Raw genomic sequence first — 17301 nt, 5'->3', positions numbered from 1 at the left:
TACACAGGATACACAGGAGCCAAAATTAACATGAATCAAGTGCCAAATGCAAGCTACTCACCACTAAAGTGATGTGAATGATTCAAATCAATGACATGCAAACTATCTACTTCAGAAAATCTGCTTTTATACTCTCTCAGGTCCGTTTTAACCCAAACATGGATGCGTACAACTGGATCCTGTCGGGCGGGCAGTCGGGTTTGGTGCGTGTGAACTGTGTACGTGGACTGAGCTGCTCCGTGATGCTCAAGCAGTTGCGTGAAGCTCAAGCCCAGTTCAGTGCCATGTTCCAGTCTCAGGAGCCCGATGACTCTGCAACAGCTGTCCGTCACAGCACAGCGGATACAGTACAAGTGCACTAGTCTCCTCCCCCTCAGCCTCTCAGCTCTATCCTCAAATGGACTGTGCTGTCATAATAGGCTGAGAGACTGTCATTTTTAGAAGACTGATGACACACTTTTTATCCTTAACTTATACTGAAAGAAGGAAAACTATTTTGATACAAGCCTCTGTACGTTCCTGGTTTTATATTTTTGTGCATTTTGTTTTATTAGTATTAGTGCTGTACAGAGTTTAGTATCTTTATCTTGATACATTGTCCTTTCCAAAGTATGTGTGGAGAATGAAATCATCAGCACTTATATCCGTGTCATTTACGGGGAGCGTTATTCTCTGTTTCCTTCTGTTCCAGTTCAGTGCTATATAATGATAAAACATATCCATCTTGAACTTTAGTGAGAAAACATTCGATTGGATCTGTTCATTTAGCTATCATATCAAGATCTGTTTTTTCCCTTTAGCTCTAGCTTTCTTACCCTAAATCTTCATTTTAAAGGAACAGTAACACAAAAATTAAACATCATCACCATGTCGTTTCAAACCTGGCTTTATTTCTTCTGTGGAACATGAAAATATAAAAGTTTTTCCATTCTATATGTAAATTCTTGCCCTTCACTGTCTTCATCTACAGTACATATTCAAATATCAGGCCTTTAGATAGAACGTTAGTTCTGATGTCATTGCAAGTTGACCAATCATTGATGATTACATGTCCAATCACAGTGCAGCATTGCGAATATGATGAGAAGATTATAATAAACCTAAATTTGGGCCTTTTTATGTTCATATGGAACAAGTAATAAAGTGTTCTGTGTACTTCGTTGTTTTGATTTATTTTCTGGAATTTTGGTCATTTTGAAGCTTTGGAGCCCATATCCCTATTCACTTTCTTAATATGGAAAAGAGTGGCCATTACATTCGTGAACATGTCTCCTTTTGTGCTCCACAGAAGGAATAAAGTCATACAGGTATGGAAAGACATGAGGGTAAGTAGTCAAAATGTTCATTTTTGGCGTAACGATTCCTTTAATTCTGTATCTTGATTTTTTTTTTTTTTTTTTTCCAGTGTTGTTATTCCTACCCATTTCAAGTCTTTATTACCTCTTTTACATTCTTCTTACTCAGGTCTAGCCAAATTTGTAAGGGCATCATGAACTCCTCTGATAACTGCAGCCTGCATGTGAGTTAATGTTGTCCCTGACCCAAAGGCATTCTGACATTAAGATCAGATGCACCTTGATACCCGTCTCATAATTCATGACCTCAGTTTTGCCTGAGTGAATATAATTAACTCCAGTGATGAGAATATGGAAAGGTGTCAGTCAGATTAATGCTGCTGTGGTCTGTCAGATAAGATTAAATAAGGAAGCTTATTATAATGGATTTCAATTTAGTGTGTTGTTTTAAATATCTCAATCTGACTGTGAGGCTCAAGATATGGTTAGTAGTTTTGGGCTGTTTTAACAGTAAATATTCATACTTTGCAAATTATATTTATTTTGTACTGTTTACTGAATTGTTATTAGGTACAGAAAAGTGTATTTATATTGTTTCATCATCATTTTAAATAAAATTGCTTTGCTGTTTACCACTAATTATTAGAACATGGTATAATTATTCTTGTGAGAGACACTGGAAAAGGTTGATTTGCATGATTTTATTACAGATTACAAAAACCATACACATTATGTGACATATAAAATTAAAAGCATGTAAAAATTAAATATCCATCATTAGTTTCTGGTTATATAGTGGCTTTATGTAGTCACATAAAGGATAAAACATTTACACACAGGACGTTTATAGACAAAAGTTTATACAAGAAGCAAATGTATATACTGTACACATACACAAATCTGAGGCACGACAAAAATAATCATGTAGATTATTTACAGTTTCCACGGAACAACATTAATGTCTTTCAGTTCATGACACAAAATGCAGAACATGTCAAAAACATGACCGATGACGTACCATCTCGCGCTCTGCTATCAGTTTTGAAGCTTCCATTAGGTTGAGTGCACCTGCATCTGAAATTGATTTTGGATTTGTCATATTCATCTTACCTTTTGAGTCGTGACGCTGTGTGTGCAATATTCAATAAGTCTCCGACTTATTCTAGCAAATAATACTTTGAGGTTTTTCCACTCTTGTTGTATGACTAATATGAATCCTATGTATTTTACTTTAATTTAAGAATATCTGATTATTGATTGTTTCCCAGAGATGTAAGGTTGCATAAGCTATACAACCTTATGTTTAAAAATGCAAGTAGGAAGACACGTTCCTGGATCAAAATCTTTTGTTGATCCTGGAACATTTTAATTAAAAACCCTTAAAATCAGAAGCATATGAACACACGCAGGTTATTCCTGTTATGCAGTACATCTTCAGTAGGCTACATGTGTTTTAATCATATTAAATAAAATATACTCACAATTTGTTAAGATGTGAATCATATTAGTTTTATTTTATTATGCTTTTCATATGGAAAAAGGTCTATTTATAAATAAATATTTTAGGTGTGTCCTATGTTATTTTAATAAGCAATTTATAGGTTTTCAGGAAAAACAATAGGTTTTTAGAGCCTTTCACAAAAGCCAATCCCTTATGACATCATGCAGGAAGTGAAAAACAGCGAAAGCGGTAAGTAGCCTATTCGTAATAGATTTGATGAATTCTGTGATGTTTTTGGTTGTCTCTCTAAAATATGATGTGCTGTTTAATAATATTACCAAATAGATCTAATGATATAAGACACTTGAGAAGATGGTTTAAAAAAAAAGTAACTTATAAAGGTGCGGTCACTATTACCTTTGCTCCGTTGTACCAGTCATTAGGAATATCGCGCGAATGGAAGTTTCACCTGAGGGTGAAATAGGTCACACAGATTTCGCTCGTTTTCAAGTTTTTCCAATTGCGCGCAAATTCACTTGTTGATCAACAGAAAACTACTCGGTTTAAAATACATTTTTGTCTGAGTGGTGCTTCATCTCTATTGACAACTGACAATGAAATTTCGCTCATGTTACCAGTAACTAAATGTAAGATAACTCTTAATCCGTAGCAATGGCTAATAGGTCATTTATATATATACTATAGACAGCTAATCCCTTTAATAGAAATAGTTAAATGTCCAGCATAACAGGAATGACTCCACTAATTGTCAATGTGCTTCCACTAAAAGTAAAAATTTTAAAGGGGTCATATGATGTTGCTAAAAAGAACATTATTTTGTGTATTTGGTGTAATGAAATGTGTTTATGCGGTTTAAGGTTAAAAAAAACACATTATTTTCCACATACTGTACATTATTGTTTCTCCTCTATGCCCCGCCTTTCTGAAACGCGTCGATTTTTACAAAGCTCATCGGTCTGAAAAGCGAGGTGTGCTGTGATTGGCCAGCTATCCAGTGCGTTGTGATTGGCCGAATACCTCAAGCGTGGGACGGAAATGTTACGCCCCTCACCATACTGTGTTGATGCCGTGTCCCGGCCGGGGAGATGATTCAAAAACGTGAAAACCCATTATAAACGAGGCATTCGTTGCAGGAGGAACGGCCGGAGGGCTAGAGTGAGCAGAGGCGGGCGGGCTTCAGAACGGCGCGGCTGGTGGATTCGCTTCCAGCGTCCGGCGGGCTTGCGGCAACCACATGTGACGACCCCGGGCTGGACTCCGGTTCGTCCACGGTGAAAGCCGATCCAGCTATCCACAGCGCAAAGTTGTTGTATTTCCTCAGCAACCAGCACGAATCAGCTCCAGGCATGACGAAGCAGATATCATCCTCTTTTGGAAGGCCAAACAAAGTAGTTTCGCTTTCACAACGAAACACACAGCGCCTTCACGACATAGCGGCGGCAACAACAATACTACAGCGAGAATAAAAGTTACGCCTTCTTTCTTTTTCTTTGCGTGTACCTACGTCAAGATCTTCTTTATGCACCAAGAGCTTGTAACACTCCGAAAAGAAAGGAAAAATTGAAATCGCATCATATGACCCCTTTAAAGCAGAGCTTTGGCACATCAACCCCAACATTATCAAAAATATACTGCTTATGCATTGGTCCTTTCATATTATCATTTTGTTCGCTCTCTCTTGTTTTATAAATGACTGTGATATTCACATTTAAAATATATATTCATTTTATCAAAACAAATAAACAAAATATAGAATTTAATGAATTTCAGTGAGATTGCGAGGTCCTTCGGTTGATCATTTATGATGACTGGCCATCTAAATCGCATTCACTTAAAAAAACAAAGCAACCATGCAAAGCAAACCCTTAAAACTCTTTCACAACGCCACAACAGAGCACAATGGCTACATTTTATCAGTACACGCAAGCTTTAAAACACAATAATCATCTGTCAAGTGTGTCTTTTATTAGTTTAAAATCATATTCGGTGTTCTATTTATATAAAATCTTCACATATAATGTAAATGAACATTAGTGCACATTTAGGGGCTCTGAAAGTTGTTACCAAAATAAGAATGAAAAGAAAACCGTGGTTTAAATTAAAAATGTTTTTTAAAAGACATTCAGAAATCATGTGCTAAGTTATTGTATGTTACTGCCATGACCTCAGTGCTGAACTACAGAGACATGTGAAACGTGTTGCACCACTTGCTGGAATGTCATAGAGTCATTGCGGCAGTGTGGCGGCACCGAGATCAGAGATGGAAATCCTGTGCAAAACGTGTGTTTGTGTGTGTGTGTCATCGCAGACCACGGCTGGACAGAGCCTGAAGACATGTGTATGGAGGGTGTGAAGCATGCTTGACTTTGAGAGACCAGAGTGACCCACAACAGCATCATAGCAAGGTGAAATGTGTCATTTCTGTGCCACTACTAGCGCCATCTAAGACTGCAAAATTAATGATTGATTCCAAACAAGTTTTTTTTCTTCCACTCCTTTTCTGTTGTTCAAACTTGGCTATGCTTAGAATGGAATATTTAATATTACTATGTATGCACTGTACTGTATATTCTACAGTTTTAATCAATTGGTGTGTAAAAATATCTTTATTTATCTTTATTGATATTGCTATCACTTCGTTCATCACATTTGATGGAAGGTCTGTTTAATTGCATTAATGCTGGAAAACAGTACAGTGATCTGCTGTATACTGCACATTTTGCAAATGTAGTAAATATCAAAATATTCTATACATCCAGAAATGTGTTAGGATGTTATACTACACTGCATGTATAAATCAGCAAGCGGTGTCCACTTATCATCTAAATATAGTATAAAATTGCATTTTATATCACTTTTGACAGTCTGATCAAATAATGATTCAGGGAAATGTTGATAAAGTGGAAATGAATACAGTAAAAAAAAACTGTTTCCTATTTTAATTATGCAATTTATTAATATTTTAAAATGCAATTTATTCTTAAAAGACTATTAATGGCTGCTGAAAATTCAGCGTCACCACCAATGAATTTGTTGGGATATCCTACAAATGTTTTACTTATACTAATTTCTGCACATGAAACCAGGATAGTTACACACTTCACCTTTAATATCACTCTTAGTTGTTTCATTCATCAGCCATTTTGACTCCACTGTTCTTTCAAAGCCACATGAAAACCACAACAGCACCTTCACTATCACAGCCAGTGAGGAAGAACAGAGTTAATCACCCGCTTGCTTTTGCAAATAGTATTGTACCATGAGACAAGACATTAGTGAGAGATCGCCAACAAAATCCATAATTACACTTGAGCACAATTTCTTTTTAAGCCCTACAACATCATGCCGCAGTTTGGCGGACATTCACATTGATTAGAGAACCATGCTGACAGCGGCCGCAAGTCTGGCTGGGGCATAATAAACCCTATTTTAATTGTTTTTAAGGAAGTCATGTCAATACCCATCTTTTACCCTCCCAAGACCACAGACAGGCAATTACAGTACACTTCTGCTGTAATGTACGATGCCAGCTGGCCAAGCAAAACCTTGCAAAGTCACAATAAAAAGGCTCACAGTGATGCCTCCAGGCCTCATATTTATGTGCTGCCGCTCAATTCAGTTGATCTTTGCATACAGTATGTAAAACTGAACATCAACACTTCATTTTAAAGCTATTCCTCCCATAAACCAATGCATTTTTGATGCTGAAGATGCACTTTTAAGATGGCACAGTGTGAAATCTCTCTTTTTTTAATTTTCTTGTTAATCGATAAAAATGCATTTGGCATGTACATATTCGTAGTGATATGTAGATGAGATATTTGCACAGTGTTTCCATTTCTGGCTTGGACCCTTAATGAAGCTTAATATGTGTGCATACATTTTATACAGGCAGCCTCCTCTCACCGATGCGCTTGGAGAACTTAGTCCATAGGGTCCTGGCACTGGGCGCAGTGGATCATGTCTTCGCAATAAGGCTCCACTTGAATGGTTGTGCTGTAAAAGCCAAATTTGGTCTGAAGAAGTCCAGCGGCTTCCTTTAAGACACTATGAGGGTCAGCGTTCTCTTCTAAAATGGAGGAGGGGGGGGGGGACACAGTTAGTTTAGCCTAAATAGATGATGCTGCACTTTAAAGGTCATATATTTTTACATTTAAAACGAATGAAAACATGAAATGCAAAAGGATTTAGGGTCATTATCAGGTGCCATTTCTGAATAGAAATTGTAAGAAATTTTAAATGCCTAGAAAATTGGGAATTCAGGAATTACATCTGCATTTAATTTCATGATATGTGTCAACTTATTCCCCCTTCCCACACTCACCAAAAAAAAAATCTGACCTTGAGGACAATATACTGTAATCAAATAATAACGGTAAATAAATAATAAAATATTAAATTCAATTTGAACCACAGGGTTCTTAATTTGTATTATAAATAAAAGACAGTAAAAACAGCAAAATTTAAGTAAAATTTAAACCCATTAAAATGTCATGGTAATAAATGGAGACATGCAAATTGAAATTTAATATTCATATAAAAATAAAAAATTTTATATTTAAATAATAATGACAAAATTACAAAAAATAATACAAATGTTTTAAATATTTTATTTAAAAATGTTTAATTTCACACTTAAATAATACATAAAAAATGACGTACTAAATAACATGTCCTGTAATTAAATCAGTAGTTATATCAGTGGGGACACAAATGAGGCACAAAACGGACACTTAACATAGCTTTTAACAAGACAAATGAACAGTTAAAGAATAACTGTAAAACAATGCTGTGAAGCAGGTGTTATTTAATAAACTTACCGATAGCTATGTGAACAGACAGCAGACTCTGGCCAATGGTGAGAGCCCATAGATGTAGGCTATGCATGGCCTTCACTGCTTTCAGAGACAGCAGAACCTCCTTCACTGAATTAAACTCTATACCTTTAGGTGCCCCTGAACACAGACACATGGCACTGAGTTTACAAAGATAGAGGCAAACCTGTCTGAGAAACTCATAGTTTGAATTTAAGGGTGATGTGTGTCATTTTCTTTTTTCAATTTTTTTGGGACTCGTTGTTTGGGAAATTTGTCTGCACTTCACCTTTAAATGCAGAAAATTAAACCACATGTATTATGCAACCGAAAATATACTGACATTGCATGCATATTTTAAGTGATTGAGAATAAGGTAACCGTAGTTAAATTATTAAATGAGCAAATTTACCCTCCATGAGAATGCGGAAGACATCTCTCAGGATGGTAGTTGTGGTACACAGGACGAACACAGAGAAGAGGAAAGTGCAAATGGGATCGGCTACTTTGTATTCTGGCTGCATTAGAAGGTGGAGAGAGAATAGGGGGCACTGATGCATTAAAGAACAAAATCACATGGTTCTTCGTAAAGTGTCAAAATGAATTAGACTACAAATATCAGAAGAAACATTCTCCACTCAAGTGCTTTCAAGAGTCGTGAAAAGAATTCAGTGTCCTCTTCCTTTTCAAGATAATTCAGTTTGATTATCTAAAAAAAAGCATACGCACTATTGTCCAAAAACTGGGGGTCAGTATGATTTTTTAAAGGGCTCTTATGTTCAATAAGGCTACATTTATTTGATCAAAATACAGTAAAAATTAGTAATATTGAGAAATACTATTACAATTGAAAATAACTTTTATTAATAATTTAGTTGCTTTGGATAAAAGTGTCTGCTAAATGCATAAATTATTTTTAAAAATTATTATCATATTATTATTATTATATATATAAGTTCAAAACTTCAGCATTTAAATATATTTGAAATAGAAAACTTTTTTTAATATTATAGATGTCTTTACTGTTTTTACTTTAATATACTGTATTTAATGTCTTTAATGCATTCTGCTGATTACAAATATTTGTCTTTCAAAAAAATCTTACTGACTTTTGAACATAAGTGTAAATAATTAGTTTAGAATTTATTTTCTTTTTCATTAAACATGCTCAAGCCATTAAATAAGAAAATATTTAAAAACAATTTAATTGACCTTTTTTGCTTTTATAAATGACTCTTACTGTGCATGATTCATCATTGAACACTATTCTAGAGGGTTCCATTATTTACACACATTTATTCATTGGCACATGGAAGTTAATTGGACTGAATGCCATTTTATATTGGGCTTTAAGGGATTGAAAGAGGTAAGACACATTTTTAGGATAATTCTTTTTGTCAGTGTTCATTTACCCTGAAGTAGATAATGATGGCGGCCACCATCACTCCAAAGCTCTGTAAGAGATCCCCCAAAACATGAATAAATGCCGCTCTGACACTGGTGTTCCCATGATTACCCAGGAGGCTGTGGGAGTGGCCATGGCCCACAGGGCTCATCCCATTCTCATCAATCTTGTGGTAGCCTGAACCGTGACTGTGGAAGGTCGTGGAATGGTGCAGAATGTAGGCCATTCTGGAATATAAACAATAATGCACACAAAAGCATATCAATTTAACAAAATTCTAGTTTTACGGTTTCATTTTTTCAAATATCTGTACATTCCACAATTGCTAATTAAATATCTGAATTTTGACTTTATTTCTAATAGAGATTCCATATAAAAAACGACAAAGTTTAATGACAAATTTTGACAAAGCCTTGTCTGAAATAACCTTTGGAAAGCTTGAGGTTTGAAAGAGAGAGAAAACGTTTTAGCAAATTGCATAATTTAGCATATTGCATGTTTTAGTGTGTCGCTAACATTGGTCTCAGAAGAAGCAGCAGCAGCATCTAGCTTGTTATAATTCCAGTGTCCGTCTACTCACATGATGTTGACCACGACTGCACAACCTGAGGTGATGAGCATCACATGGCCTTCGATTTCATAATCATTTTTTATTATCCTCTCAATGGCAAGATACACCAGCACCCCAGTCACGATCCAGATGGACATCACAGATATCAGGGCTCCCAGAATCTCTGTGAGATGTTCATTTGAGACAAATATGGTTTAGCATCACAGCTGGATGTAGCGAAGTCTTAAAATCTGCTTTAAAGGAATAGTACTGACTTAAATTTCAGTCTGCTTCTCATCCAAAGCTATCCCATAACTTCAGAAGATGTAGAATATAGCACAACAATTAATTTATTCTGTGATATTTTTTTGTTGATTTTGGTGCTTGACAGACAAATGTGTTCACTATGAACTACGGTTGTATGGAAAAAAGTTATGTAACGATTCTTTGAAATTTCTCCTATTTACGTACATGGAAAAAAACGTCTCAGGTTACTTATGTAACCATGGTTCCCTGAGTAGGGAACGAGACACTGCGTCCTCTAGGTTTCCCCATAGCGACCCCTAGAGGACGCAGTTCGAAGTTCCCATGAAAGGGAACAGCATATATAGGAACATCATGAAGGTAATGGGTTGGACTAACCTGATCTGTGCCAGCCAAAGTTCATTATCTTGGTTGGTGGCCTTGAGGAGATCCACAAGGAGAAAAGACTGACCATCATACTGCCAAAATCTGTCAGAAGGTGGGCCGCATCGGTCATAATGGCCAAGCTGTGTGCTAGATAACCACCTGCATCACAAGAACAGCAGAGAAAAATAAATAACTATTAGAGAGATACACTCTTAAAAATAAAGACTTCACAGAGATGCCATAGAATAACCATTTTTGGTTTCCCAAAGAACCTTTCAGTGAACAGTTCTTAAAAGAACCATTTTTCTCTTAGTGTGAAGAACATTTTAAAAATGTAAGCCTATAAAGAGCCATTAGTGCAAGGGGAAGCATCCATGGATGTTAAAGGATCTTCATGGAACCATCAATGCCAATAAAGAATCTTTATCTTTAAGAGTGTAGATAGAGATGATTTGCTTTTATAATCCACCATAGAGCATTCACTGTAAATGTTATTCATTATGAAATGTCTTTATTTTATTATACTCTGAAAACATTACTGAAGTGAGGCACAAAAGGCTTTGGAGAAAGCTAACACAGCATACATCATTTGTAGTTTAAAAGAGAGAATGACTCATAATTATTTTAAAGAGTACTTGGATTGTGAATGCTGACTTGAACAAAAAAGTGCTGTACAGGCTGAACAAAACACAGAAAAGCCTGCTTATCGCATTTAATATGAGTCAAGGACTGGTTTTGATCCAGCATTTTTCAAGTAATTTTGTGCTACAATGACAAATTGCTTAATCCATCATTTACTTGGTTGTGAAATGCAACCAGGGCATTTATTGTGAGGAGAACAACTTTGGCATTCAAAGACATAGCAAAATAAATTGCTTGCATTTACGTTATATATATATATATATATATATATATATATATATATATATACACACACACACATATATATATATATATATATATACTGTATATATATATATATATATATATATATATGTATATATATATAGAACAAATTTGAAGAAATGTAGCATTACGTCACTTACTCATCAATAGATCCTCTGCAATGAATGGGTGCCGTCAGAATGAGAGTCCAAACAGCTGATAAAATCGTCACAATAATGCACAAGTAATCCACATGACTCCAGTCCATTAATTAATGTCTTTTGAAGTAAGAAGCTGCATGTTTGTGTTTTAACTTTAAAACATTGCTTCTGGGCAAAACGAGTCCATAATCCATAATAATAAAGTTTCCTCTGGTGAAGAAGTCCATCCTCTGTTGTCCTCTCACATCAAAATCTCTCCAGCATATCAGTTTAGAATGGTTTGAAATGTTTTCACTTGTAATCGGTGCTTGATTCTCTCCTGATTCAGACGAGTAGACTTTTTCACTGGAGAAAGAAATGTTATAGAGGATCTTAAAGATGGATTTGTTTATTACTGGAGTTGTGTGGATTATTGTGATGTTTTTATCAGCTGTTTGGACTCCTTCTGACGGCACCCATTCACTGCAGAGGATCCATTGGTGAGCAAGTGCCATAATGCTCCAAATTTCTCCAAATCTGTTCCGATGAAGAAACAAAGTCATCTTGGAAGGCCTGAGGGTATGTGCATTTTCAGCAACTTTTCATTTTTGTGTGAACTACTCAGTGGTAAAACATTGCCTTAACTTTAATGTGCTTTTAATGTAGTCTATTACATTTATGAAAAATAATGTTAGATTTATGCTAATTCTTCAAAGATTCTGGCTTCATCATATTAGTAAACTCTATACTTTTTCCAAAAAGGCACAGTATTCTTACCTATAACTTCTCCAATCATGAAAACCAGACAGACTATGGAGGCGATGTACAGCTTCTTCTTTGCAATGAGTTTCTCATGGCTCTCAACGAATGCTGCTTTTTTTCCATGGCAATGAGTTCCAACAGGCCTCTTCAGCTCGATAGCACCAGCCATATCGCCATTTCCCAAAGGCAAGTTTGGACAACTTTCTTTGGAACCTGAGAATTCACTGTAAGAACAACACATAATGTGCAGTGACACCAAATCAGCCATCACACAGATACTATAATACCTGTTTTTGGTTCTATCTTATCAGGGAGGTATAGACATAAAATGTGCAAACATCATACACTCTAAAAAATGCTGGGTTGTTTCAACCCAACTTTGGGTCAAATATGGACTAACCCAACTTTTGGGTTTAAAATGTAATGTAAAAATTTAACCTAACGGTTGGGTTAGTCCATATTTGACCCAAAGTTGGGTTGAAACAACCCAGCATTTTTTAGAGTGTATCATGTAAATCACCTGTGGCCCAAAAGGCTGGGATAGACTCCAGCATTCCTATGACCCTAACAGATATATGCATATATTAAAATCATATGTATAAGTGCTTTGTAGAGGAAAATATTGTGTGTGAATACACAGCTCATGCCACGAGGACCCAGATCAGTCTGAGTTTAAATCTGCTGACATGGTGGGTTTTGGCTCTTCTGTCTTGTGGGTTGATGAGAGAGACGCTATGATGGAGCTAATGGGGCGGAAAGCGCAATCTCGGTGCGCATGAGATAATCGGAGTACTGCATCACGCGCGCACGAGCGCTGCTGCTGAACGGAGGCAGTCGAGTGGAACACGGCGGCTGTTTAATCACCCCACCGTGACACAGACATGATACACTGGATGGGGTTTTTTCTTTTGTGCCGACATAGACCAGCAAGCATACATACAACACATAGCCTATTTATTTTTTTCTGATCTCCTGACACTATGAAATTGAGCCTTTACTCTGCTTATTGACTTCACAATCAGAATTCATTTGCAGCGTTGAGTATTATTAAAATATAACAGTAGGCCTACTGTAATTGTGCTGAAATTAGGAAGTGTGCAGAGATTTATTTGCATGAGAAATGTGAATGGAAACACTAATCATTAAAAAAAAAAAAAAAAATGTTCCCAATTTAGAAAAAAGAATATTTAAAAAAAGATAAGGCACCTTATCTTTTACGGTTCCTATAATCATATTGATTAGCCGATACATTAAGTTACGTTTCGTCATCGTACTGTATATGTCTATGTTTATTTTTATAACATTTTATGTTTATTTTATGTGTATTTAGTTTTACCATTGTGGTGTTTTGGGTTTAATTTGTCAATATAGGCTACATTAATTCCTGGAGGAGTCAGTTAGCCTATTAGGCTATTAACTGTAAATTTGTGTTTTTTTTATTTTATTATTATAATGCTGGATGACAACCAATGGTTGTCGATATTTTCGATTTATGGCCCCTAATGCTTGAAACGTCACCGTATTTCTTTCTTTTTTTTCTTTTTTTTTTTACAATGAATTTCTGGCAACCACAGCTGGCATGCAGGGTTAACAGCATTTATAGTATGTTTTAATAAGACAGTGTATGTCCCTCCTCTAATCTAACACTATTTCCTATTGAATGCATACATGCTCTTTAGTACGGTGCATATGGAGATGTTTACAGTTTGGCAGAAGGTTTTCGGCTGAAACATGCTGTCGATCTTGTGGCAGTGCAGTCGGGGTCCTGCTTCTGAGCACTTTAATATTATACACGTCACTGGATCAAGACTGTGCAAAGTGTTGTGCTGTGATGTTCTGTAATTGATATAACAGGATTTGTTGGTTGATGAATAAAAAAAAACATAGCCTAATAATAGTAATAATTATAGTTAAAAATAGCGAGCTTTTATCATGTCGCGCGCATTTAGCTACTCTCTTTTTTTTTTCTTCGCTCTTAAAGACTATTTAGCCCGGCTGTTTTTCAATTTGAGAAAACAGCTCTATAAAACAGAATGCCCACTTCCTGAGTAGAGTACCACCTAATTCTGGATAGCATCTACATCTTAGGTGCCCTTGTTCCATGTCCTTCGAAATTTGTTCAGGTGACCTGTTGATGTATTATCAGTGTACTATTTTTGAAAATACCTTTTTGTTAATGTAATATGTCACCAAGCTAAATAGATAAGTGATCCTTTATTTGTTTCAGCAGCTTTAGTAAACGCCTCTGCCACATCCATCTAAATTCAGCCTGAATTTTACATGAGCTCTCGCCATGTCTCACTCAAGACCACGATGCAACTGATGGAAACAGCAGCCTGTTCATTGCAATTCACTGCACACAACTTGAACAATGTAACACTTGCTCAATCGCTTGTGATAACTATCGCCTGACTTGTATTCATTTTATCGCACAGTTTTACATATGTTCAGAATAAAACTGTGCGATGAAATGTTATATATTTACGCATTTTAATCGTACTGTTCCTCGACATCATCCTAAACTCCACAAAAATGTAAAAGCTATTTTGTACAGCTTTTATACAGCTGTCATATTTTCGTATTATTCGTGATAAATGCTGACGAAGTTTCGTTACGCACCAATACTCGAATTTATCTAGCCTATTATTTATGCCTAATAATGAGCCAAAATTCTGAGTAAAATATTTCTTCGTCTGACGAAAATAAAAAAATATATTACCACCAGGACGCTGCTTATAGTTAGGAGGAGTAATGGGGAGCATAATATTTAAATAACATAATATTCATAAATATTTTCTTAAACATGTTGGCTATATTTATCATTTCTGAGTAGATATGATAAGTATAATTTCTGAGTTCACGCGTTGCTCTTTTTAATATTAACAACCGAAGTGAATCTGTCCATGGTGCTGAAACTGTTCTATCACCTGCTTGCTTTAGGGTCATTTTAGTAGGGCGTGCAGAGGAAGAGAAAAGGTCTATGAAGAGTTTGATAACAATTATGTTTTTTTTTCATCTGATTTTTATTACTTTAAGAAACACAATGGAAAGCGTAGCCCATATGGAAGCCATGCTATGTAGACTACGTTCATTCTTCTGCTCACTAAACTTCCCTGAGGACATTGCTCAAAAAGGCTACTGTCCAAAATGAACTCAAGCACAGATTTATTATTATTTTTAATTAAACATCTCACGCACTGCATGCTTAACAAATACACAATTTAATTTACGTCTGTTTTCAGAATAAACATGGATGGCTTTCACGAGGCAAGACTGGCGCATATGGCTTTTGAATTAGTGTCACAATGTGGAAATATCATGCATCTGTTCGCTGTGACAGGTCTGTAATGTTGAGAGGATTTTGGAAAGATTTAGATATTGTCAATAAGACTTAACTATTTTAAATTGCCATTTTTTAAAATTATTATTATTAAATGTTTGATTCTCCATACAATGCTACACAACATACAGATCAATTTTATAATTCTGATCATTGATTGTGCACCAATTTCCAGATCATGCATTTTAGAATCACACTAATATCTCCCAAATGATTATTATTAGCCTATTATCATTAGATAAATAATTGAAATAGATTAATATCATTTTACCTGTTAAGTTTTAAGGAGTATATTTTGGCATTTCTTTCGTTGACGAGATGCGATTTCTCTGAAGACGGTGGAGGATCCATGGTCCTGTGCAGCTTCAGTGACCAGTGAAAAAACGAATTAATAAAAACCGTACCGAATATTAAAATATGCGTGTTTAATTAGACGGAAAAATTATAATTCTTCCGAGCCATTTTCGAAGGATTCAAGAAATGAGTGAAAGCACTCATTGCATCAGATCCACGGAAAAGAGAAAACAAGCTTGCAGTCAGTAATTCCGGTGAACTTGGCTGTGGGTGAGATCGGATGGATCTGGTGTAGAAGATTCAGCAGTCCGGTCAACTAATTTACGAATCTTACTATGGCGAGGCATGGTTATTAATATTCATGAGCTAAAGGTAGGCTTATGAAAGCAACGTCATCATTATAAATGTAATATTCAAAAGCCAGTCGTTCGCCATTGGAGAGCTACCAAGCAACGTCACCAGGACATAATTAATTACGAATTAATCCTTCACTGTAGTAGGATTGGTAAAAGGCGGCAGCCTATAAATGGAAATAAATGTGCACGCCCTCAGATTTAATAATTTTTTTCGAAAATACATAACGTTAAGTAGGCTATATTATAAAGAAACATGTAATTAAACAAAATAACAAATAACGGTGAAATATAATAGTAATATGTAGCCTTATAAAGCATATTAATATATGTTAATATATATCAAATAAAAAAACAAAAACAAACAAGGATCATTCGTATTTACTACGCGCCAGGCGCCACCGCAAGCATGACGCAAGCGCACTTCCGGACATGCGTTTTCGCGCGTTAGCTGCACACAAACATGGCGATGACAATGAGCCAAAGTGATGTTCAGGTGCAACAGAAAGAAGGAGAGGAGGATGATCCGTCGATGTCTAGATCTGACAGGTGAGTAACTAGATCAAGTTCCTGTCGAGCTCTGTTAACGTTGTTCTGGTGTGTTCTGGTTGATAAATAAAGGGCAGTGTTGGGCTGATCCGAGGCAACAGTTAAGCAATCGACGCGAGTGTTTACACAGTTTATCTGCTACTGTTGGTCTTATTTTGACTGGTTAAGATCTAGAGCATATAGAGAATGAGCAGAACAGACGCGCGTGTGTTTCTGGAGCTGCTGGCGTGCAGATCTGCAGCTCACGTCAATGCAAAAGGCACAGGAGAAGGCAAATGAAGAGGGGCTGTATTGCAGTTACATTTAAAGCAGTTTCCAGATCAAATATATATAACTTACGACAGTATTACATTTTTTGAATGCTAATAGTTCATTCATATTGTCTCCTTTTGTTGTCAAAAAGCAAAAAACATTGCTGAGCTCTGTTTGTTGATTTTATATAAAGGGTAATTGAGCATAAGGTACAAGTGTGTGTACACACTTACAGGTCAAAAGTTTGGAATAATTAAGTTTTTTTTTTATGTTTATGATTTCTTATGTTTACCAAGGCTGCATTTGTTTGATCAAAAATACAGTAAAACAGTAATATTAAGTTTAATTTAGTCCTGTGATGGCAAAGCAGAATTTTCGGTAGCCATTACTCCAGTTTTCAGTGTCATGATTCTTCAGAAATCATTCTGATATGCTGATTTGGTGCTCAGTTATCAATTATTATAGGTGTACTGTTGTTAATAATTGTTCTTATTAGTGTCTATATATATATATATATATATATATATGTGTGTGTGTGTGTGTGTGTGTGTATATATTTATATAAGTGAG

At 35.7% G+C, this 17301-nt stretch overlaps 3 protein-coding genes across 6 annotated transcripts in view; 2 read left to right on the top strand and 1 right to left on the bottom strand.

The window, feature by feature from the left end:
- Positions 1-1783, top strand: part of gtf3c2 (general transcription factor IIIC, polypeptide 2, beta) — a 25888-nt gene extending 24105 nt beyond the window's left edge. For 2 of the 3 annotated variants that reach the window (XM_016470792.1, XM_016470793.1), the window contains exon 19: positions 141-1783. In XM_016470792.1, the coding sequence (XP_016326278.1) occupies positions 141-362 (222 nt within the window). In that variant the 3' untranslated portion in view covers positions 363-1783. The remainder of the gene's footprint in view (positions 1-140) is intronic. The other variant, XR_001632716.1, reaches the window with a different exon arrangement.
- Positions 1784-6634: 4851 nt separating this feature from the next.
- On the bottom strand, positions 6635-12174 carry slc30a2 (solute carrier family 30 member 2). The gene is made up of 7 exons (XM_016470737.1): positions 11959-12174; positions 10169-10315; positions 9557-9710; positions 8984-9203; positions 7984-8089; positions 7578-7712; positions 6635-6826 (listed from the first exon to the last, which is right to left on the bottom strand). The coding sequence occupies exons 1-7, from the start codon at positions 12110-12112 to the stop codon at positions 6681-6683; spliced, it is 1062 nt and encodes a 353-aa protein (XP_016326223.1). The 5' UTR covers positions 12113-12174; the 3' UTR covers positions 6635-6680.
- Positions 12175-16346: 4172 nt separating this feature from the next.
- The window catches only part of LOC107676254 (uridine-cytidine kinase-like 1), a 27887-nt gene continuing 26932 nt past the window's right edge, over positions 16347-17301 (top strand). For both annotated transcript variants that reach the window (XM_016470774.1, XM_016470775.1), the window contains exon 1: positions 16347-16479. In XM_016470774.1, the coding sequence (XP_016326260.1) occupies positions 16394-16479 (86 nt within the window). In that variant the 5' untranslated portion in view covers positions 16347-16393. The remainder of the gene's footprint in view (positions 16480-17301) is intronic.

Source organism: Sinocyclocheilus anshuiensis, unplaced genomic scaffold (assembly GCF_001515605.1).
Source record: "Sinocyclocheilus anshuiensis isolate Anshui unplaced genomic scaffold, SAMN03320099.WGS_v1.1 scaffold2322, whole genome shotgun sequence".
NCBI classification, from domain to species: domain Eukaryota; kingdom Metazoa; phylum Chordata; class Actinopteri; order Cypriniformes; family Cyprinidae; genus Sinocyclocheilus; species Sinocyclocheilus anshuiensis.
The sequence above is the reverse complement of the archived record's forward strand: the minus strand, read 5'-3'. Positions and strand labels throughout refer to the sequence as shown.

What these genes read in the sequence shown, in the direction of transcription:
- slc30a2 (XM_016470737.1), bottom strand. Translation starts at nt 12,112, where the DNA reads ATGGCTGGTGCTATCGAGCTGAAGAGGCCTGTTGGAACTCATTGCCAT. An exon ending in CATGATTGGAGAAGTTATAG is followed by an intron (nt 10,316 to 11,958) that starts GTAAGAATACTG and finishes CTTGTGATGCAG; the next exon opens with GTGGTTATCTAGCACACAGC. An exon ending in GCAGTCGTGGTCAACATCAT is followed by an intron (nt 9,204 to 9,556) that starts GTGAGTAGACGG and finishes TTTATATTCCAG; the next exon opens with AATGGCCTACATTCTGCACC.